This window comes from Coregonus clupeaformis, chromosome 23 (genome assembly GCF_020615455.1).
Source record: "Coregonus clupeaformis isolate EN_2021a chromosome 23, ASM2061545v1, whole genome shotgun sequence".
Classification (NCBI taxonomy): domain Eukaryota; kingdom Metazoa; phylum Chordata; class Actinopteri; order Salmoniformes; family Salmonidae; genus Coregonus; species Coregonus clupeaformis.
This window is the reverse complement of record NC_059214.1, coordinates 60220344-60245051: the sequence shown is the minus strand read 5'-3', so window position 1 is coordinate 60245051 and position 24708 is coordinate 60220344. Positions and strand designations below refer to the sequence as shown.

The following is a 24708-nucleotide window of genomic DNA, read 5'->3' as shown; positions in this document are numbered from 1 at the left end:
AAAACGAGTCCTATATCGACATAACCTGAAAGGCCGCTCAGTAAGGAAGAAGCAACTGCTCCAAAACTGCCATAAAAAAGCCAGACTACGGTTTGCAACTGCACATGGGGACAAGGATCATACTTTTTTGAGAAATGTCCTCTGGTCTGATGAAACAAATATAGAACTGTTTGGCCATAATGACCATCGTTATGTTTGGAGGAAAAAGGGGGGTCTTGCAAGCCGAAGAACACCATCCCAACCGTGAAGCACGGGGGTGGCAGCATCATGCTGTGGGGGTGCTTTGCTGCAGGAGGGACTTGTGCACTTTACAAAATAGATGGCATCATGAGGAAGGAAAATGATGTGGATATATTGAAGCAACATCTCAAGACATCAGTCAGGAAGTTAAAGCTTGGTCTCAAATGGGTCTTCCAAATGGACAATGACCCCAAGCATACTTCCAAAGTTGTGGAAAAATGGCTTAAATACATCAAAGTCAAGGTATTGGAGTGACCATCACAAAGCCCTGACCTCAATCCTATAGAAAATTTGTGGGCAGAACTGAAAAAGCGTGTACGAGCAAGGAGGCCTACAAACCTGACTCAGTTACACCAGCTCTGTCAGGAGGAATGGGCCAAAATTCACCCAACTTATTGTGGGAAGCTTGTGGAAGGCTACCTGAAACGTTTGACCCAAGTAAACAATTTAAAAGCAATGCTACCAAATACTAATTGAGTGTATGTAAACTTCTGACCCACTGGGAATGTGATGAAATAAATAAAAGCTTAAATAAATAATTCTCTCTACTATTATTCTGACATTTCACATTCTTAAAATAAAGTGGTGATCCTAACTGACCTAAGACAGGGAATTTTTACTAGGATTAAATGTCAGGAATTGTGAAAAACTGAGTTTAAATGTATTTGGCTAAGGTGTATGTAAACTTCTGACTTCAACTGTAAATATCCTTTAAGTGTTGTGTGTGCAGTGTGCAGTGTTCAGTGCATATGGGTTTAATCTGTGCAAGCGGATGTTATATCCTAATGTCTCACACACACATGGCAATTGAAAGTGAGAGGCAGGTAATAAAGATAATGCTGTTTGCTCCATAATCTCCTGCTCTGCCCCCAATATCACATCCCCACACCGTCTCTGCAGAGGAAGTATCTGCAATTCTGTGATCCTGTGTGATAGGACACCCCTGGCGGTCTCTGCTCTAGGCAGAGTTTACTGATGAAGTTCTTTTTCTCAACTGGCCCAAAATAAATGAAGCAAAAAGTTCATGCTGATGTGTTGAGTGATTTAATGTAAATAGCAATAAGATTGCCTGTAAGATATGATTTGTTTTCTGGCAAGGTAAGCAATTTTTATATGCTACCTGACAATCGCTTGATATGCTTGTTTAGCCTAACAGAATTATGAAGGTATTCTTTGCATGAGGCTGAGGAATTCTATAAGCAGATTAATTTATCTGGTGTAATGTAAACCTAAAGTAAAATATATACAGTGATGGAAAAAAGTATTTGATCCCCTGCTGATTTTGTATTTTTGCCCAATGACAAAAACATGATCAGTCTATAATTTTAATGGTAGGTTTGTTTGAACAGTGAGAGACAGAATAACAACAACAAAATCCAGAAAAACGCATGTCAAAAATGTTATAAATTGATTTGCATTTTAATGAGGGAAATAAGTATTTGACCACTCTGCAAAACATGACTTAGTACTTGGTGGCAAAACCCTTGTTGGCAATCACAGAAGTCAGACGTTTCTTGTAGTTGGCCACCAGGTTTGCACACATCTCAGGAGGGATTTTGTTCCACTCCTCTTTGCAGATCTTCTCCAAGTCATTAAGGTTTCGAGGCTGACGTTTGGCAACTCGAACCTTCAGCTCCCTCCACAGATTTTCTATGGGATTAAGGTCTGGAGACTGGCTAGGCCACCCAGGACCTTAATGTGCTTCTTCTTGAGCCACTCCTTTGTTGCCTTGGCCGTGTGTTTTGGGTCATTGTCATGCTGGAATACCCATCCACGACCCATTTTCAATGCCCTGGCTGAGGGAAGGAGGTTCTCAGATTTGACGGTACATGGCCCCGTCCATCGTCCCTTTGATGCGGTGAAGTTGTCCTGTCCCCTTAGCAGAAAAACACCCCCAAAGCATAATGTTTCCACCTCCATGTTTGACGGTGGAGATGGTGTTCTTGGGGTCATAGGTAGCATTCCTCCTCCTCCAAACACGGCGAGTTGAGTTGATGCCAAAGAGCTCGATTTTGGTCTCATCTGACCACAACACTTTCACCCAGTTCACCTCTGAATCATTCAGATGTTCATTGGCAAACTTCAGACGGGCCTGTATATGTGCTTTCTTGAGCAGGGGGACCTTGCGGGCGCTGCAGGATTTCAGTCCTTCACGGCGTAGTGTGTTACCAATTGTTTTCTTGGATGACTATGGTCCCAGCTGGCTTGAGATGATTGACAAGATCCTCCTGTGTAGTTCTGGGCTGATTCCTCACCGTTCTCATGATCATTGCAACTCCACGAGGTGAGATCTTGCATGGAGCCCCAGGCCGAGGGAGATTGACAGTTATTTTGTGTTTCTTCCATTTGCAAATAATCGTACCAACTGTTGTCACCTTCTCACCAAGCTGATTGGCGATGGTCTTGTAGCCCATTCCAGCCTTGTGTAGGTCTACAATCTTTTTTTTTTTTCATTTTTATATTATTATTATTTTTTCTTTTTGTTTCTTTTCTTTTTTTCTGGGGGGAATGGATCAGCTTAATATTGCAGATAGATTGTATCTTCTATCAATGTAATTGTCTGCATCACTTCCAATCCCCCACGTTTTATTTTATTTTTTATATATATATTCCCCTTTATTACTTTTCAACCCCACCATCCTTTCCCTACTTGGAGTAAATTAGTGAACAACAACGCCCAGGCCTCTACTTCCGGTCTATACTTACTATCTACACCTTATGGACAGAGTTAATTTTACAATAATTCTATACATATATATACAGTGGGGAAAAAAAGTATTTAGTCAGCCACCAATTGTGCAAGTTCTCCCACTTAAAAAGATGAGAGAGGCCTGTAATTTTCATCATAGGTACACATCAACTATGACAGACAAATTGAGGAAAAAAAATCCAGAAAATCACATTGTAGGATTTTTTATGAATTTATTTGCAAATTATGGTGGAAAATAAGTATTTGGTCACCTACAAACAAGCAAGATTTCTGTCTCTCACAGACCTGTAACTTCTTCTTTAAGAGGCTCCTCTGTCCTCCACTCGTTACCTGTATTAATGGCACCTGTTTGAACTTGTTATCAGTATAAAAGACACCTGTCCACAACCTCAAACAGTCACACTCCAAACTCCACTATGGCCAAAGGACACCAGAAACAAAATTGTAGAACTGCACCAGGCTGGGAAGACTGAATCTGCAATAGGTAAGCAGCTTGGTTTGAAGAAATCAACTGTGGGAGCAATTATTAGGAAATGGAAGACATACAAGACCACTGATAATCTCCCTTGATCTGGGGCTCCACGCAAGATCTCACCCCGTGGGGTCAAAATTATCACAAGAACAGTGAGCAAAAATCCCAGAACCACACGGGGGGACCTAGTGAATGACCTGCAGAGAGCTGGGACCAAAATAACAAAGCCTACCATCAGTAACACACTACGCCGCCAGGGACTCAAATCCTGCAGTGCCAGACGTGTCACCCTGCTTAAGCCAGTACATGTCCAGGCCCGTCTGAAGTTTGCTAGAGTGCATTTGGATGATCCAGAAGAGGATTGGGAGAATGTCATATGGTCAGATGAAACCAAGATATAACTTTTTGGTAAAAACTCAACTCGTCGTGTTTGGAGGACAAAGAATGCTGAGTTGCATCCAAAGAACACCATACCTACTGTGAAGCATGGGGGTGGAAACATCATGCTTTGGGGCTGTTTTTCTGCAAAGGGACCAGGACGACTGATCCGTGTAAAGGAAAGAATGAATGGGGCCATGTATCGTGAGATTTTGAGTGAAAACCTCCTTCCATCAGCAAGGGCATTGAAGATGAAACGTGGCTGGGTCTTTCAGCATGACAATGATCCCAAACACACCGCCCGGGCAACGAAGGAGTGGCTTCGTAAGAAGCATTTCAAGGTCCTGGAGTGGCCTAGCCAGTCTCCAGATCTCAACCCCATAGAAAATCTTTGGAGGGAGTTGAAAGTCTGTGTTGCCCAGCGACAGCCCCAAAACATCACTGCTCTAGAGGAGATCTGCATGGAGGAATGGGCCAAAATACCAGCAACAGTGTATGAAAACCTTGTGAAGACTTACAGAAAACGTTTGACCTGTGTCATTGCCAACAAAGGGCATATAACAAAGTATTGAGAAACTTTTGTTATTGACCAAATACTTATTTTCCACCATAATTTGCAAATAAATTCATAAAAAATCCTACAATGTGATTTTCTGGATTTGTTTTCTCATTTTGTCTGTCATAGTTGACGTGTACCTACGATGAAAATTACAGGCCTCTCTCATCTTTTTAAGTGGGAGAACATGCACAATTGGTGGCTGACTAAATACTTTTTTCCCCCACTGTGTATATATATATATATATATATATATATATTTATTTTTTGCTCCTGAACTTCTTCTACTCTCAACTTCTCCGATCATTTTCATGATGTCCATCCGGTTTGCTTCTAAATGCCATATCTTTCTAACTGTGCTCTTTCCCAAAAGCTCCCAACATACAACCTATATACTTATTATGGACACAGTATGCTTACATTATTAGCTATCTTTGTTATTATTTGTTGTTATTTGTTATTAGTCCCATCCTTCAACTCTATTCAATACCTCCCATCTATCTCTTAACACCATCCATATAGGATTTCTATTTGCCATATATATTTCAACCGTACTGTGATGTTTTACAAAAGTTCTGAACCTTTCTATTCTCATTGCTTCTACAGATTGTGAATTAAAAATAAACATTTTTGCTAAAAGTATTATTATATTATTGATTGATTGACTATGACTTTTCAGATCACCCAGTAATGCTATCTGCAAGGTTAGTTCCAGGTAAATATTGCAATCCTTTAGCCATTCCTGGACCTGTGTCCAAAAACAAGCTACAAATGGACAGAATCAAAACAAATGATCTAATGATTCTGTCTCTTCACAGCAAAATCTGCAGAGCTGGGAAGATTGTATCCCCATATAAATAACATTCTATTGGTAGCAAGAATTTTATATAATAATTTAAATTGAAAGATTCTAATTTTTGAATCCGGTGTCGTTTTTGCGTGTCAGTTCATAAACACTATGCCATGGGATCGGTACGTCAAAGATCTCTTCCCAACTATTTTGCAATCTATATGGGACGGCTGTCAATCCTTTGGTCCTTAAGTGAAACTGATATACTTTTTTTATTTATCACAGTTTTCCTTAACCAATTATGTTCTTTAATGCAAGGCCGACAGACAAGTTCCTTACTTTCTCCCCCTTCAACTTTCCTCTTCCACTTTTATGTATAGGCTGCAATTATTTGGTTGTAATTTTGGGTAGAGCAGACATTTCCATATGTTTTTGTTAGCTGCATGTGCGACATAACTCCACCAGTCCTACCGATGATATCATTTACGAAGATTATACCTTTTTTAAACATTCTGTCAAAAAACAAAGGTTTTTTGTCAATTAGTAGATTTGAATTTAACCACAATATTTGTTGCATTATTTGTTCTGTCGTTTCTGGAGGATTAAATTGAAATTGCAACCAACTTTCTATGGCTTGTTTTAGAAATAGTGACATTTGGGAGATTATTTCCTTTTCAAATAACTGAAAGTGAGAGGTTGTAATCTGAATAAAGGGAAAAAGGTCTTTCTTGAACAGTGGGTGAGACAATCTTACTAATTTGCTTGAGAACCAGTTCGGATTTAAGTATAACTTTTGGATGACTGAAGATTTTAGTGATAGGTCTAATGCTTTAATATTTAATACTTTCTGTCCTCCGAATTCATATTCATTATATAAATATGCTCTTTTAATTTTGTCTGGCTTGCCGTTCCAAATAAAATTGAATATTTTTTTCTCATATAATTTAAAAAACTGTTTGCTAGGCGTAGGCAAGACCATAAGCAAATAGGTAAACTGGGATAATACTAAAGAGTTAATCAGGGTGATTTTTCCACAAATTGACAGGTATTTTCCTTTCCATGGTAGTAAGATCTTATCTATTTTTGCTAACTTTCTATTAAAATTTATTGAAGTGAGATCATTTATTTCCTTTGGGATATGTATTCCGAGTATATCCACATCACCATCAGACCATTTTATTGGTAAACTCCATGGTAATGTAAAAATTGTATTTTTTAGTGATCCAATACGTAATATAGTACATTTGTCATAATTTGGTTTTAATCCAGAGAGGTTAGAAAATGTATCTAGATCCTCTATGAGGCTGTGGAGGGATTCTAGTTGTGGATCTAAAAGAAAACATGAATCATCTGCGTACAATGAGGTCTACAATCTTGTCCCTGACATCCTTGGAGAGCTCTTTGGTCTTGGCCATGGTGGAGAGTTTGGAATCTGATTGATTGATTGCTTCTGTGGACAAGTGTCTTTTATACAGGTAACAAACTGAGATTAGGAGCACTCCCTTTAAGAGTGTGCTCTTAATCTCAGCTCATTACCTGTATAAAAGATACCTGGGAGCCAGAAATCTTTCTTATTGAGAGGGGGTCAAATACTTATTTCCCTCATTAAAATGCAAATCAATTGATAACATTTTTGACATGCGTTTTTCTGGATTTTTGTTGTTGTTATTCTCTCTCTCACTGTTCAAATAAACCTACCATTAAAATTATAGACTGATCATTTCTTTGTTAGTGGGAAAAGGTACAAAATCAGCAGGGGATCAAATGCTTTTTTTTCCCTCACTGTAAAACACTGGTAGAATACATTAAACTACAGTGGGGGGGGAAAAAAGTATTTAGTCAGCCACCAATTGTGTAAGTTCTCCCACTTAAAAAGATGAGAGAGGCCTGTAATTTTCATCATAGGTACACGTCAACTATGACAGACAAAATGAGGGAAAAAAATCCAGAAATCACATTGTAGGATTTTTAATGAATTTATTTGCAAATGATGGTGGAAAATAAGTATTTGGTCACCTACAAACAAGCAAGATTTCTGGCTCTCACAGACCTGTAACTTCTTCTTTAAGAGGCTCCTCTGTCCTCCACTCGTTACCTGTATTAATGGCACCTGTTTGAACTTGTTATCAGTATAAAAGACACCTGTCCACAACCTCAAACAGTCACACTCCAAACTCCACTATGGCCAAGACCAAAGAGCTGTCAAAGGACACCAGAAACAAAATTGTAGACCTGCACCAGGCTGGGAAGACTGAATCTGCAATAAGTAAGCAGCTTGGTTTGAAGAAATCAACTGTGGGAGCAATTATTAGGAAATGGAAGACATACAAGACCACTGATAATCTCCCTCGATCTGGGCTCCACGCAAGATCTCACCCCGTGCGGTCAAAATGATCACAAGAACGGTGAGCAAAAATCACAGAACCACACGGGGGGACCTAGTGAATGACCTGCAGAGAGCTGGGACCAAATTAACCTAGCCTACCATCAGTAACACACTACGCCGCCAGGGACTCAAATCCTGCAGTGCCAGACGTGTCCCCATGCTTAAGCCAGTACATGTCCAGGCCCGTCTGAAGTTTGCTAGAGTGCATTTGGATGATCCAGAAGAGGATTGGGAGAATGTCATATGTTCAGATGAAACCGAAATATAACTTTTTGGTAAAAACTCAACTCGTCGTGTTTGGAGGACAAAGAATGCTGAGTTGCATCCAAAGAACACCATACCTACTGTGAAGCATGGGGGTGGAAACATCATGCTTTGGGGCTGTTTTTCTGAAAAGGGACCAGGACGACTGATCCGTGTAAAGGAAAGAATGAATGGGGCCATGTATCGTGAGATTTTGAGTGAAAACCTCCTTCCATCAGCAAGGGCATTGAAGATGAAACGTGGCTGGGTCTTTCAGCATGACAATGATCCCAAACACACCGCCCGGGCAACGAAGGAGTGGCTTCGTAAGAAGCATTTCAAGGTACTGGAGTGGCCTATCCAGTCTCCAGATCTCAACCCCATAGAAAATCTTTGGAGGGAATTAAAAGTCCGTGTTGCCCAGCGACAGCCCCAAAACATCACTGCTTGGAGGAATGGGATCTGCATGGAGGAATGGGCCAAAATACCAGCAACAGTGTGTGAAAACCTTGTGAAGACTTACAGAAAACGTTTGACCTGTGTCATTGCCAACAAAGGGTATATAACAAAGTATTGAGAAACTTTTGTTATTGACCAAATACTTATTTTCCACCATAATTTGCAAATAAACTCATTAAAAATCCTACAATGTGATTTTTTTCCCCTCATTTTGTCTGTCATAGTTGACGTTTACCTATGATGAAAATTACAGGCCTCTCTCATCTTTTTAAGTGGGAGAACTTGCACAATTGGTGGCTGACTAAATACTTTTTTTCCCCACTGTACTGTATGGATGGTATTACAGTTCGCTTTGACTTCTAGTGTTTATATCTGCATAATGCACTATCCTGACTATACCTGTCCATCATTGTTGTCCACATAGAGTCAGGAGTTAAAATGAGATGCATAAGAACATTCCACTACAGTACACTTCACAGTACCACTGAGTATGAAGTAACATTAAGACATTTAGCTTATTTTGTATCACTGATGAATGCTGTTGAAAAATCAATATTATGAAGGGTGAATTATATTTGGAACTCCTCTTGGAATAAAGCCATGTCTTGGCTTGGAATAATGCCAACATGGTCTGTGCTAAGCTAAGCACTTGCCACCTGTATGTTGTCCCCTCTATTGACAGAAGTAATAGCTGTGTCTGAACTGAACTGACTACTAACCACTGTGTTGTTCTCTGTGTTGACAAAAGGAATGGCTGTGTCTGAACTGCCAGACACAGAGAGCTCTGTCTGGTCAACTGGGAGGCATGGGGAAGATGGCCCAGCCACAGCTCACTAAGACTGGTGCCCAGCCCACACCACAGCCAACTAAGACTGGTGCCCAGCCCACACCACAGCCTGCAGCCACTTCCACCAAGACTGAGCCCCAGGCTCCAGCAGCAACCACAACCAAGGCCAAGGCTGTTCCTCTCACATCAGAGCCCATTCCACCCACACCAACAACTGCCCTTGCACAAAAGGAGCTGGAGCCAAAGGTGGAAGTCCCAGAGGCTGAAGCTCCCAAGGCAGTCGCCAAGGCTGAGGCTCCAAAGACAGAAGTTCTCAAGTTGAAGATCGCCAAGGCAGAGGCACCAAATATTTTTCCTACAACTGAGCTGCCCAAACCTGTACCACCTAAATCTGAACCACCCAAGACTGAGGCTCCAGCAGTAGCTGCTCATGTTGTCTCTGTCTCAGTAACTGATGCCATGACTGCTCTTGCTCCGCTATCCACCACAGTTTCTACTGCCATTGCTGTCACTCCAGCCACTGTGGAGAAGAAGCCAGAGGCTAAATCTCAACCAGCAGAGCTACCTAAACCAGCAGAGGAGAAGGTTGAGAAGCCACTGAAGCAACAGGAACCACTACCTGTCACAGTGGCTGAGAGGGTAACTCCACAACCAGACCCAACAGCTGATACTATCAAGGAAGTGGCCACTCCATTGGCTGGAAAGGTGGATGATGTCCTTCCTGAACCTCAGCAGATTCTCACTGAGAAGGACACTGTGGAGGCAAGTCTTTGTTCAACAGTTTGAATCAATGTATTGTTGTTTGTATTTGTTGTTAACATTATTCCTATCATCTTTAGTCAAGATTGTGATTCCATACAAATATAGATTGCTACCATAGTTGTTAACTGTTCACACAGATATAATTTGCTCCAGCAGACATAAACAAAAATAGACAGCAAAGTGTGTAAGACATATGTTTTTATTGATCTATGCATAGGACAAGCACATGTCTTCTGATGCTTTTTTTCATTTTCAGGAGGGGAAAGAGTCAACTGCAGCCTCCCACCTAGTGGACCAGGTAGTAGTTGAGGTACAGTCCAGCCCAACCAGTCCATTTGAGGCTGACACCAAGACTGAGGACCATAGTAACAAGTCCCAGGATGGACCAGATATACTTCCCATCTCACAGGGCTCTTACACCTCCGAGGAGGAGCTGAAGGAGGTGCAGACAGTCAGAAAGGAAGAGGTGAATGGGGAGATGAGGCATCTGAATTACGTGCCGATGGAGGAGAGCAGTGGAAGCGAACCCTCTCCCTCGCCCCAGCTCCAGAGACGGAGGTTAAGTGCGGTAGCGGTCAGCACGGCAGCGTCGTCCAGCAGCGAGGACTACAAAGCAGACAGCCCAGCAGTCAGCCCAGACTCATCTGTGGATGAGGAGGAGTTCATCCGCAGGCAGATCATGGGAATGACAGGAGAGGAGGAGATGTCTCTCTCAGAGGAGGAAAAAGAGGAGAAAGAGTGCAGAGAGGAGGAGACCAAGGAGGCCGAGGTGGATAACACATCAGGCAAATCCAAACCTCTGCTAAAGAAAGGCAGTATGGATAATGAAGACAGCCCAGCCAGGAGACCATCTCTTCCAGGATCTGAGGCTAAAACCACTGTAGATAGTACTGAACTCACTGAGCTCACCACTGTGTTTAAGAAAGCCATGACGCGGCAGAGAACAAAGAGCACGGACAATGGGGATGCTGAGGTGGAGAGCATCACAGAGTCTCTGGAGGACAAGTCCAAAGGTGAGGGGTCATCCAGTGTCCAGGTGTCCAGCTTCACCCCTGGAACCTCCCCCACCTCAGCCTCTTCTCTGGAGGAGGACAGCGACAGCAGCCCCAGTCACAAGAGGAGTGGGGAGGGGAAACAGCACCGCAAGGCCAAGCACAGGCAGGCTGGCCAGTCCCTCCCCACCATCAAGGACTCGTCAGAGGAGGAGGAGGAGCTCAGGGAAGAGGAAGATCACCTCAGGGAGCAGGAGAAACAGAAGGAATCGGACCAGCAGCAGGGGAAGAGGAGCTCTAAGAAGTCCAAGAGGGATAAAGATGAACTACGGACTCAGAGGAAATGGGATCACCCTGTAACCTCGCTCAGTAACCTGTCTCCTTTTGAAAATGCCTCGCCCACTGAGGAGGTGAGGCAGGCTAGAGAGATGGAAGTGCTTCAGAAAACCTCAGGCTCTGACTATTCTCCTAGCATGGAGTCTGATTCAGAGGCGTTTCACACAGAGGCCAAGATAGCTGTTCCAAAAGGACAGAAGTTCAGTACTGCAAAGCCACTAAAGAGTGCAGAGGAGGCATATGAGGAGATGCTTCAGAAAGCTAGATCTCTTAAAGGAGAGACAGAGCAAGTCCCTGAGATAGAGCCACTCTACGGAGGCATGGCCATAGAGGACTACCTCTATGAGTCCCTAGTGGAGGAGCCTGAAGCTAAACGTAGTTCAGCCCAACCGGAGCAGCCCAGTAAAGACCATGCTAAAGAACCAGGGAAGAAAGGTTTAAGGTCTCCTGAAGAGGTATATGAGGAGATGATGCAGAAAAAGAAGGAACTGATGTTGATAGAGCAGGAGTTTCAGAGGGCTCAGTCAGCTATGGACACTCCAAATCCAGAGATACATGTGACTGCACCATCCAGTGCTGCAGCTAAGAGCTGCAAAGTTGGTGAGGCAGAGGGAGAGAAGCCTATGTTAGATGCTGATTCTACCTACGTTAAGAAAAAGAAACGTCCTGCTCCACCACGGCCCTCTGAACCTCCTAAACGGCCTGAGGTCAAAGTTGCAAAGCCAACAGTTCCTCAGGATATGACTATGAGGAGGGCTCTTTTCCCCATACCGGACTTGAAAATCACCCAGTGTTCCTCTGGAGAGGATGAGACGGACGATAGTATAATAGAGGAGTATGGAGTGGGAGTGTCCTCTGATATTACCCCTAGTGATGAGTCTGAGACTAAAGAACAGGTAGAGTCCACTCCAGTTTCAGAGCATACACCAATAACAGAGGCAGCTGAGATTGAACCGATCACTGTAGTGTGTGAGGTTCCCCAGGCGAAAGTTACTCCAGCTCCTGCCTCTGCCGCTGAAACAGTTCTAGCCACCAGTACAACTACCACACCATCACCAATCTCTCCAGTATCACCGCCCACCTCACCAGCGACTCCAGACTCAAGTCTAGCCTCCAATGCTACGTCCTCCTCCTCTTTCCAAGCTCCAAGTCCTCTCTCCTCCGACTCTACTCCAGTGTCCATTCCAACACCAGAACTGGCCAAAGCAGCAGCTCCCTTCGCAGCCCAGCCCCCTGCTGATATCTCCCCTCCTTCTATTGCACCCATTATGTCTTTTTCTCCAACCACAGTTTTGGTCACAATTCCAGATGTGGTGGCAGATCCAACCCAAGCACCAACACCAGCTACAACTACAGTCCATGCTAGTGCTCCACCAGCCCAACCCCAAGTCCCTGCCTCAGCCCCAGCCCCTGCCTCAGTGGTGGTGCAGATACCTGATCCAGTTGTAGTCCAAATGCCAGACCTGGTTACATCTCCATCCCAGATGTCTGCTCAGGGTCCACCTTCTGTGCAGGTCAGAGCACCAACTCCAGTACCAAGCCCAGTACCTTCTGAACCCCCATCTCCAGTCCCAGCTGCTCCCAGTGCAGTGCCAACTCCAGGTCCAGTCTCTGCTCCAACTCCAGCCCCAGCTCCAGTTGTAGTCCAAATGCCAGACCTGATTACCATCACCTCGCCAGTTTCATCCCAAGCCCCACCACCTGTGTCAGCCTCGGCTACTGCCCAAGCTACAGTGGTGCATTCAGTCCCTGTCCAGACTGCTGCCCCACCTCCAACCCCAGTAGTAGTCCCAGCCGTAGGGACACGCCGAATCCAGAGACAAGCCTCCACCAAAAAAGCCCCACCTCCTCCTCCTCCTCGGTCTACATCAGTCTCCCTGCCCCAGACCTCAGCAGAGCCTACCTCTATCAGGGCCATCCATAATGTCTCCCCAACCATGACCACCACTATAGCCATGGGAGCAGCTCTGCCTGTCCAGCCCATACAGTCTGTGGTGGTGGATGTACAGCCGCGAGTGGAGGACGTCCGGCCAGAAGGGGTTGCTGGCTCTCAGGTCATGATGACCCCAACCAGACAGGGGCATGTGGTCATCATAGTCCCCAATGTGGAGAACATGTTGGTGCTCAGCCAGATGACCCAAGACCTTGTGGCAAACTCAGTGGCAATAACTACCACCTCTGCTGTGGTTGAAGGCAGTAGTCAGATAGCAGCAAGGCCTGTGGTTGTCAGTGTTGCTCCTTTCTATACTGCTCCCTCTGTTCCTGCTGTACCCAGCTCAGACACATATATACCTGTGGCAGATACCCCACCACGTCCTTTGCCCCCTCCACCACCCCCTGCCACTTTACTAAAGCCAGCTGTTTATCCCAAAAAGCCTTCAGTTTCCATCCCATCTTCAGTCCCAACAACAGTGCTGGTCTCAGCTGCTTTGACAATGGCACAGGCAACTGTAACAACCGCAGGCTCCAGTCCAGTACACAAGGCCTCTGCACCCCCTCCAGTCCCCCCCAAGCCTGTGTCCATCCCTGCAGGGCTGGTGTTCAGCCACCGACCAGGGGAGAGCGTCAAACCTCCAGTGGTTCCCACCGCCAGCCACACACTTCCCAGGACCAGAGAAGTGGTTCCGAAAGCCAGCTTAGCACAGCCATTCACATCCACAACACTGCCCAGGACCAGAGAACCTCCCAATGCCCTGTCTCTGAGTCTGACCACCCCAGTGGAGTCCAAGATGAGTGCTACCTCACCCAGGTCCCCTCTTTCTCCAAGGAATGCCAAGTCTCTGGAGACATATGTTGTGATAACTCTGCCCTCAGAGCCTGGCACACCTACAGATGGTATCACTGTCCAAGCCCCCATCAGAAGAGGGTCCATCCACTCCTCTAAGCAGACAGGCCCAGGGGTTAGGACCACACCGTCAGAACAGCAGTCACCCATTGAGCCCTTCTCAGCCCAGGCCACTGTCAGGAGAGCATCAGTTCCCTCATTGAGGCAGCCGCCACCACCAACAGCAGCAATAGTACCAGTCGAAGTAGCAGCACCCCTAGAGGGAGTCACTGTTCAATCAACAGCAAGGGGGCCTTCCATACCATCAGCTATGCAGCCTCCATACGGTATATCTGAGATGGTGACAGTTTCAGCAGGGTCGGAGATGCCTATTCAGGTACACAATGTCCCAGCTCCAATCAAGAAACCGTATATACCTCCAACAGCCAAGCCACCGCAGACAGTGTCTGAGGTTATCACAATGCCATTAGAGCCACATGTTCCTGTAGAAGTGTCTGCAACTCAAGCCTCTGGTAGAAGGGCATCAATACCCGCTGTACCTCAATATGTGGCTGAAGTAATGGCTTTACCAGCAGAGCAGGACATACCTACAGAGGTGGTTTCAACTGAGGCCACGTGTGGAAGAGCAACAATACCATCAGAAATGCAGCAACCACAAACCATGGCAGAGGTATCAGCAATGCCCTTAGAAGCTATACCCTTGACCATGCATCAGTCACCATCACTAATAGAGGTCGTTTTCAGAGCATCAGTACCATTAGAAATGCAGCAACCACAAACCATGGCAGAGGTAATGCCGTTACAGCAGGAAATACCTACTGAAGCTATGGCCACCCGAGTCCATGTAGAAGCTACACCCTCAACCATGCATCAGTCACCATCTCTGATAGAGGTGGTTTCAACTGAGGATATCTATAGAAGAGCATCAATACCATTAGAAATGCAGCAACCACAAACCATGGCAGAGGTAATGCCATTACAGCAGGAGATACCGTCAATACGATCAGCTGCACCACAATCACAAGCAGTGGCCGAAGTGATGACTTTGCCTTCAGAGTATGAAATCCCTACGGAGGTTATAACAACTGAGGCCACTACCACTAGAAGGACATCCATATCCTCTGTAGCACAACAACCATACACATTTGCTGAAGTAATCACTTACCCATCAGAATATGAAACACCCATCCAGGTGGTTACAACTGAGGCTATTTCCACTACAAGTAGAGCGTCTATAACCATGCAGCAGCTTCTAACTATGGCCCAGGTTATCACAATGCCTGCAGAGACAGAGGTACCTCTAGAGGCATATGCTGCCCAAGTCCCATACAGGAGAGGATCCATCCCCTCAGCAGTGCAACCACCACAGGAAATATCAGAGTTCCTGAGTTACTCATCAGAGTATGATACCCCCCTGGAGGTCATTACAACTGAAGCCTACACCAGGAGAATGTCAGTTCCCTCTTGCCAGGAGATTCCCCAGACTGTCTCCATGGCTCCAGTCACCATCACCAGGAAGTTCCACCAGGAGTCGATAGAGAGCCAGGAAATCTGTGGGCCTGAGAAGGTGGTGTCCAGCCTGAGCCACGTGTACTCCTCCTCTATCTCCACCTCAGCCCAGCCCCCGGAGAGCCTTCCCAGCCTGGTCACTCAGGTGGTCACCACCGAGGTTCAGAGAACCACTGTGTCTGTGGTCCATGAGAGGCTGCCTCAGGTTCCTGCGTCAGACGCAGTGGCCATCCCTATCCAGCCAGAACTGGCTAAAGTCCAGCCCTCTCCCAAACAGAACGGGAAGATCTATTCCGGTGATGCCATTGACCTCCGCACCATTAAGGCTGGTGTAAAGATGACCGATTCAGGGATGGACTTGACGCCTCAGGAATCGAGTCGCCAGTCCGTCTGTAGCAACTCTAGTGGCCGACATACGGCAGTGCAGCCAGAGATAGTGAACCTGAGTGCTGAGATCACCCCTTCCACCACGCTGTCTGTTGTCACTGATAGCATCACTATCGTCACCTGTTCAGCCACCATTGCCTCCTACACCGAGCCAGCAGAAAAGCCTCTAGATCTGCAGGGTTATGTTGCTTCTATGCCTCTCCCTCTCACCACATACAAACCATTCGAGCCTCTGGCACAGATAGTATACAGGCGGGTAGATTCTCCGCCTATCGTCAGTAGGGTGACAGACAAAGAGACACCAATCAACCTGTCCTATGGAGCCTCCACAGTAGATAGCAGGCTTCCAGTGACCATAGCCCCAGTTATCAGCAATGGGGGGACCATGCTCTCAGAGCTGACAGGGGCCGTGGACCTGTCCACCTCAAGACCCCTTAGGGCCATGGTGGCTCTGTCCGGCACCAGCCCTGTTGTGGTGACCACTGTCGTAGACGATGATGGGATGCCCATAGATCTGACAGCTGGGAGAAATGTGTGCTGTGACGTCATCTACAAGCTACCCTTCACAGGGAGCTGTAGGACCCAGCCACCGGTTATTAGCCAGCCTGACAACCACTTCGGCTACAGAGACGACAACTACCAGTATGATCATGCTGGGGTCTATGGCATCAAGGTCTTGAACGGCAAGGCCATGTCTGAGACCAACCTGGCTGATGCAGGACACTTCCTCTATAATGGAAAGACTGGATATGACTATAACGTAGCCTCGGACAGTGCAATAGACCTGACAGCTGCTAAAATATCAGCAGGTTGGTATGATAGAAATACAGCACCTTTGCTAGGTTTTGTGTTCTTTTCAACTTTTTACCTGCTTGAATTTGATTTCTGAATGGAAACCTATTTCTCTGAACATTGTTTTACCTCATTGTTTGTTTTCCATTATGATTTTAATGAGCATTTACTGTACTTTTGCATGATTTATGAAATTATCTTGATTTCCATCAATGTTCTGTTCCTTTTGTCTTTTCTTTCTTTTTACACAGATGCATGCGAATGCCTGCGTGTTCTTCCACAATATTTTGGCTTTGCATCGTGCTAGCTGGACAGACTGGAGATACTTGCATGCTTAGTGCTATGATCTCCCAAAATCAAATCTGCATGGCCTTTATTTTGTACAGAACATGTATATACTGTATGATGTTTTAATCATTGACTTAAACCTACATTTCTGGACCCATCATGACAGGTGAAGCTCTAGACTACACTAGTAAAGCTGCTGGGGCGTATACTGGGATATCCACTGCTCCATATTCTCAGGTCCCTGCTTATAGTGTCCTTAGATCCTCAGACGGTATGGTATACTCCTCCATAGCAGCCCCTGTTCCTTCTACATATGCCATTACCACTCAGCCAGGGTCCATCTTTAGCACCACAATACCCCCTACCACCACCCTCCAGGAGCAGCCAGCCCCAGTTCCATACCCCTACGGCTTCATCCCCACCACCGACCCTGGCCACCAGATCATCAGCCTGGACACTGGCCTGCCCAAGGACCTGCTGCCCAACACTCTGACTGACATCATGACTGGCTTCCCTGCCCTGTACTCTGACCAGACCCTGGAGGCAATCGCAGCCTCTCTGGAGGCCCTGGCCTCGTCGCCCATGTTCCCCGACCTGGGCGACAGCAAGATCACCCAGTATCAGATGGAGAGGGAGTTCTTGCAGCTGGAGAAGCTGAAGCAACTGTGTCTGGCAGAGGAGCTGGAGTGGGAGAGGCAGGAGATCCAACGCTACCGCGAGCAGGAGCAGATCATGGTGCAGAGGGAGCTGGAGGAGCTACAGGTATGAATTTGTGTGTATATGTCTCCTGTGCTAATGTATGGTGTCGTGGTCACTGTTCAAGCTCACTGTCTTTAATGTGTTTGTAATCTGTTACTGTAAGCACATGGACAATTGGCTGGACAACTATGTTATTCTAATCTAATCTATTCTATTCTACAGGCTCTGAAACAGAAGCTGTTAATGCAACAGGAAGAGGAGCACCAGGCGCACCTTGTAGCACAGCAGGAGACCTACAACCAGCAGAGGGAACAGCTAGAACAGATCCAACAGCTCCAGGTGCAGCTACAGCACCAGCTAGAGGAGCACTACGGTACCATAGGATCCTCAGACAACCTGCTAGAGGCACAGTATGCAGGGGTGGGGGATAACGGTCAATACTGGCCTGTTAGGGATGAGTCCACCACCTCATCCACTGTCACCCAGCTAATGGGTGGGGTGCAGTATGTGACCAGTGAGGGTCAGAGAGAGGGTGGAGGTCAGGACCAGCTGCAGCTCAGTAGGAAACAGCCAGCAGGGTCTAAGCAGCCTGGTGACCAGGGGTATGGTACAGGGGTGGTAGGGAAGAGGATAGTGGACAGTGGGGTCCAGACAGACGATGAGGACTCAGTAGACAGGACATATGTGGGGAGGAGGAAGAGGAACAACAGGAGGGGTGTAGACAGCAGTGTTCAGACTGATGATGAGGAGGACCAGGAGGATGAGTGGGACATGCCAACCAGGTCACGGCGGCGCTCCCGCTCCAGCAAGCACAGCGGCGAGGGAAAACACGGTGGCGCTAAGGTCTCCAGCATCGCCATCCAGACTGTGGCAGAGATCTCTGTCCAGACCGACCACTCTGGGAGCATCAAATGCCCCGGCATCCAGATCGACACTAAGGTGGAGATCATCAAACACATCTCAGCCCCAGAGAACTCTCAGAGAGGAGGCAGCCTCAGCTGCCAGACAGACACGGACCCCAGGCGCCACTCGCCCGTAGAGGTGGGCTACAGCGCCTACCTGAAGGCAGACCTTGCCCCCAAGTCCCCCAAGGTGCTTTACTCTCCCGTGTCCCCCCTGTCCCCGAGTAAGGCCATGGAGGGAGGGCAGAAGAGGCTGACCACTGACCCATCCAGGTTTTCCTCCGGCCCTAGGATGCTGAAGCCTGGAAAGAAGTCTCTGCCTGACACCAAGTCTCTCAGCCCCACCACCGAGGACAGGATAGGCTACCACTACTCAAACAGCTACTCTGTAAGTCACTGTAGTAAGAATACTGGTAACATAAGATAGTGTTAAATATGACCACATTAAAGTGGGCATAGTTAAACACATGAATTGCATGCTGTTTACATTTTTGTCGAAAATACACCTGGCAATAATCTGATCTCTTATCTTATTGCTTTTTCTTCTGTCCTAGGGCCAGGGCTCTCCATCAGGCACTGGAAAGAAGGTGAAGAGGACCCTTCCCAACCCTCCCCCGGAGGATGACCCTCTGACTGGCCCGTCAGGCTACAGCACCAACTCAGCGCGCCGACGGCTCGGCCGTCACACCACCATGGCCCGGGCCAAGATCCTGCAGGACATCGACAAGGAGCTGGATCTGGTGGAGAGAGAGTCATCCAAGCTCCGCAGGAAACAGGCCGAGCTAGACGAGGAGGAGAAGGAGATTGATGCCAAGCTGAGGTAATTTATTAACTTAACCATTTGTGAACCAGGCAAGTCAATATAGAACCAGTTCTGATTTATAATACAATAACATGCTTTAGATGAGTACAACACTTTGGTGTGTATGAAGTGATTCCACATTTTTAGCACTTGGAAATCACCATATAAATCCAATCCCATCTTCTCCTTCTAACAGGTACCTGGAGATGGGCATCAACCGTCGTAAGGATGCCCTGCTGCAGGAGAGGGAGAAGAGGGAGAGGGCCTACCTGCAGGGTGTGGCTGAGGAGAGAGACTACATGTCGGACAGTGAGGTCAGCAACATCAGGGAGACCAGAGGGAGCAGCCACGGCCTGGAGAGACCCAGGACAGCTCCCCAGTCAGAGTTCGACCAGTTCATTCCCCCTCAAACTGAGGCTGACTCCCAGTACTCCACTCTGACCAGTCCCTACTCCCACTACGCCCAGTATATCCCCCAGACCCAGGCCACCAGCCACTACCCCCAGCAGACCCTGTACCAGCAGCACCCCTACCAGAGTCAGTCAGTCTACTCCTCTGTGCCCAGCCTGTCCTACCCCCAGGCCTCCCACTCCCACCAGCAGACCCAGTCCTCAGGCTACCAGTCCAAGAACACCACCAACTACGAGGTGATCCGGAACCAGCCTATGATCATCGTACCCTCCTCCAGCGAGGGGGGGTATGGCGTGGGGAAGTACGGCAGCCTGGAACTGAGGATGGGCCTGGAGGAGAGGAGCATGGCCTCCAGCCCCATGTCTAGTATATCTGCTGAGTCTTTCTACGCTGACATCGACCACCACAATGCCAGGAACTATGTTCTGATAGAGGACATAGAGCAGCTGACTAAAGGCTCTACAGTGCTGGGCTCTGCAGGGCTGGGCTCAGGGTTCAGTCTGCCTGTTAAGGACCTGTCTAAGGCTGACAGGCTGCTCCGGGCTGCTGAGGCCAGGCGCACTGCAGAGGTAACTGATATTTAAACAGTAGATGTTCTTCTGTGGCATGTGGGTTTTGTTACATATTGTATGTCACTGTATTTTGCTCAGTTTTTTTATAATCTGTATTTTGCTATACCGCATTTGCCTGTTCACTTGGGTGTTGTGCTGACGATGATGATAAATTATTGTATTGTCTTTGTTTAGGTTGCAGAGTTCCTTGGTAACTCGCGTTTGCATAGCTACGGTAAAGGAGAGGAGGACTCTATGGAGGAGCCCTATGAGCTGAAGCTCCTGAAGCAACAGATAAAGCAGGAGTTTAGACGAGGGACAGAGGGTCTGGAGCACCTCTCAGGCCTGGGCATGCCCCAGTACCTTCCCACTGACCCCAGCTACAGACACTTCCCTAAGGCTGACAAGTACAGCATCAGCCGGCTGACTCTGGAGAAACAAGCTGCTAAGCAGCTCCCTGCCGCTGTGCTCTACCAGAAACAGATAAAGAACCAGAAAAAGGCAGCCCTGTTGGACCCCAAGATAACCAAGTTCTCCTCCATCCAGGAGAGCAGAGTCCTGGAGCCGGACTACAGCAGCTTCCTGGGCTCTGGAGCCTCGTCTGTCACCAACCTGTCCACGCGAGCCAGACTGCTCCAGGATGAGATCACCTTTGGCCTGAGGAAGAACCTGTCTGAGCAGCAGAAGTTTCTGGACTCCTCCCTGGGATCTAACCTGGCTGGCTCTGTGGGCCAGAACCTGGGCCAGTCCCTTGACCTGGAGGGACCCACCATGAGGTCTACCCTACAGGACGACACCACCTACCCCAGCAGCACGCGCTCTCGCCCCTCCTCCCGACCCAACTCCCGCCCCACTTCCGTCTATGGCCTGGATCTGTCCATCAAACGGGACCTGTCCAGCTCCTCTCTCAGGCTGAAGAGCGAGGGAGAGGCATTGGACGCAGCGTTCGGCTCGGGGGTGGCCAGGACCAAGCCCACCAGCCTGCCTATCAGCCAGAGCCGCGGGCGCATCCCCATCGTGGCCCAGAACTCAGAGGAGGAGAGCCCTCTGAGCCCTGTGGGAGAGCCCATGGGCATGGCCAGAGCCTCAGCCGGCCCTCTACCCCCCATCTCAGCTGACTCCAGAGACCAGTTTGGCTCAAGCCACTCCCTGCCGGAGGTCCAGCAGCACATGAGGGAGGAGTCCAGGGCTACACGGGGAAATAGTGGGGTCTACGACAGAGACATAGCCTTCATCATGGACGACCTGGGGGGAGCCATGTCTGACAGCGAAGGTAAATGGCTCCTGAGGCTGTCATGCAGCTACCGCATGCTCCTGACTGTGTTTATGTCTGCCTGAGAAGGCTCCTGATCACGTGTTATTTCACATATTTTCTGGCTTTTGTCACATAACTGTGTTTGTGTTTTGTTCTGGTTGCTGTTTCTGTTTTGTTTGATGTCTGCATGCAACACTATTTATTTTCTTTACTGATACATAATACTGTTGATGTTATGTATGAGACAGCATGTCTGTGTTGTTAACTATCTGTGATGTTATTAGCATGCTCCAGTTCTCTTCTCTTCTTTTACATGTTGGTTTCCTGCTTTCATCACTGACCAAATGTGTATTATGAGATACAGGGCTTCTTTAAACCATACAGAACAGAGATGTACCAATAGTGGATAATATGTGATCATAAATAACACACACTTTAAGTGCCTCTGAGTACTGCTTTTGAAGAGAAAGAAAAGAGGGCGATTATATATTTGAATGAGTGGGAGACTAATGAATATGCAACAGTATCCGGTAAGCTGTCGCTAACATCTGGGTGCTGTCTATAGCCTATAGGCACCTTCATCTACATTTACATTACATTTTAGTCATTTAGCAGACGCTCTTATCCAGAGCGATTTACACCACTCCTTCCCTCTCCTCCTTTTTCTTCTCCTTTTCCCTCTACTTCTCCAGACAGAAAATGTTATCTGGATCTTGCAGGAAGTATGTCAGGCCTTTAGATAGACATACAGTATATTTACTTTTCCAAGCACCCTTGGAGCTATTGTGGAGCTTGGCCCGCTGGCAGCAGCCATTTTAAAGGCCTAATGCTGAATCACTATGTGTGGGTCTGGGTCTACTTACTGTAATTGTTCAAACGATGCAGTCAGCCATTTATATAGAATACCTGCCTCCCTCACTTTGTCTCCTGCCCAGCAATACACACATGTACTATTAAAGCAGTAGTAATACAGAGAGCACTATACTCAAATGTATATAGCAATGCAATTACATTTTTTCCCTAAGGATTATGTAGTTGTAGATTATTTGTTTGTGTATTTGAGTTTTAGATTTGAACCCATGTTGATAGTAGACATACAGGATATTTTATGATACTCACACCACACATAGTTATTTATAGCATATTCATCCCTGTCCATCTTGGGTATTTTCCATTTTGTATTCATGCATGTTGCTGTGAGATAAAATGTGTTTGAGTTTCCATTTCAATAAAGCTTTAAATCATATTTTGCATGACGTTGGTTGCTATGAATGTTGGTTGCTGTGAATGTTTCTAAGGGACTGTAAATGTGCATGCTCTCTTCTGATTGGCAGCATATTAATGTGTTCTCTCCCCATCTCCTCCTGGGGAGTAAGTGTGAAATTACAGCTGTCCTTCCTTCTATCTTAAAGGGATACTTTGGGATTTTGGCAATGAAGCCCTTTAACACCTTCCATAGAGTCTGATGAACTCATGGATAAAAATGTTATGTCTCAGAATCCAGTATGAAGGAAGTTAGATGTAGTTTCACGAGCCAATGCTAACTAGCATTAGCACAATGACTGGAAGCATGCTAGCAGTTATCATAGACTTCCAGTCATTGTGCTAACGCTTGTTAGCAACTTCCTTGAATATGCTTGAAAAGACATAAACATGGTATCCACGAGTTCATCTGACTCTGGGAAGTAGATAAAGGGCCTCGTTGCCAAAATTCTGAAGTATCCATTTAAGTGTTTACTAAGCAGGACCACCCTCCTAAATATGCCCCTCTGCTTCTGTTCCTATGCTTCTATAGGCCTGGCATAGGGTAGTCAGTTTCAGGATGACCACCATTTAACTTTACATATGTATTTTATTTTATTTTTTACAAGCAGAAACACACAGACCTATAAACATTCATATGCAAGTGGATTCATTTTAGATAGCATTTTTTCTTAGAAATTCATAGAGTAGTGTTTGAAATGTACTATACAACTGAACCCAATGACAGACTGGTGAGTAGTTGATCAGCAGTAGACACAAATATGACCCCACATAAATAAGAGTGTCTATCTGCCTTGGTTCCAGCCCTAACTGACTCCATGCTGACACTGAACAGAGATGATCCCAGAATCTTTCATGAGAGTATCAGACACGGTAGAGTATTCTAGTTTAGTTCCTCACCACTGGCCCTGTTGCCTGCCCTTCACTAATACAGCAGCACCATGTTAAATGGACACTCCGCAATATGATACCCAGCCGTGCCTCAAGGAAGGGCGCCAATTGGCAAGAGCAAAGAAGTCCCCCCACTGTGATGTCATATAGCTGAGTCTACCTTTAATATTTAGACTGCTTTAGTCCCCATGTGACTTTACAGTATCTAACTCAATGCTATGCATTTGATGATATATTAGTAAATACCCATGTATTTGTTGTAGATCATTTTACAATTATTCTACAATTGATATTATGACATACATCTTTCATGCGCTTTGCTTTAGAAATGCAAACTCCCCGAAAGACTATAATGTTATAAGATGTATTTATTTGCTTACAAAGCATGTGCTGACATAGATTTAGTTCAGTGCATGTGATATACAGTATAAGTGGATGGAGACGTAGCCCACTGAATAAGTCTTAGATTCATTGACGTTGTGTTGTAGCCATTTCTAAAACGTATAACTTTACACCCCAGCCGGAGGCCCCAACTGGAACATAGAAGGTGAGAGCTGCAGTGTGAACGGTCTAATCCAGACCACATCCCAACCCCATGTAGCTTAGACAATGTCTGCCTCCACCCAACAACACCCCATGCCCCATGGTGCTCAATGACCAGATGTAGATGGTATCGTGCACACAAACATATCAGACCCATTTCTGGAATGACCCATATTTGGATGGTACTTTACACATATCAAACTCATCATGGAATGACCCATATCTCAATGGCAATGTACTGTAAACATATCATATACTGTAGTGGTTAACCAATCCATATCTGGAATGACCCACATTTAAATGGTTCTGTACATACACTACACAACCAAAAGTATGTGGACACCTGCTTGTCGAACATCTCATTCCAAAATCATGGGCATTAATATGGAGTTGGTCCCCCCTTTGCTGCTATAACAGCCTCCACTCTTCTGGGAAGGCATTCCACTAGATGTTGGAACATTGCTGCGGGGAGTTGCTTCCAGTCAGCCACACAAGCATTAGTGAGGTCAGGCATCGATG

At 46.4% G+C, this 24708-nt stretch overlaps 1 protein-coding gene across 1 annotated transcript in view; it reads left to right on the top strand.

The window, feature by feature from the left end:
• Positions 1 to 24708, top strand: part of LOC121577446 (protein piccolo-like) — a 112413-nt gene that overhangs the window by 41738 nt on the left and 45967 nt on the right. Inside the window, exons 7-15 of the mRNA XM_041891199.2 lie at positions 8983 to 9783; positions 10040 to 16601; positions 17039 to 17634; positions 17794 to 18861; positions 19028 to 19293; positions 19472 to 20255; positions 20433 to 21510; positions 23560 to 23628; positions 24167 to 24193. Of these exons, the coding sequence (XP_041747133.2) occupies positions 8983 to 9783; positions 10040 to 16601; positions 17039 to 17634; positions 17794 to 18861; positions 19028 to 19293; positions 19472 to 20255; positions 20433 to 21510; positions 23560 to 23628; positions 24167 to 24193 (11251 nt within the window). The remainder of the gene's footprint in view (positions 1 to 8982; positions 9784 to 10039; positions 16602 to 17038; positions 17635 to 17793; positions 18862 to 19027; positions 19294 to 19471; positions 20256 to 20432; positions 21511 to 23559; positions 23629 to 24166; positions 24194 to 24708) is intronic.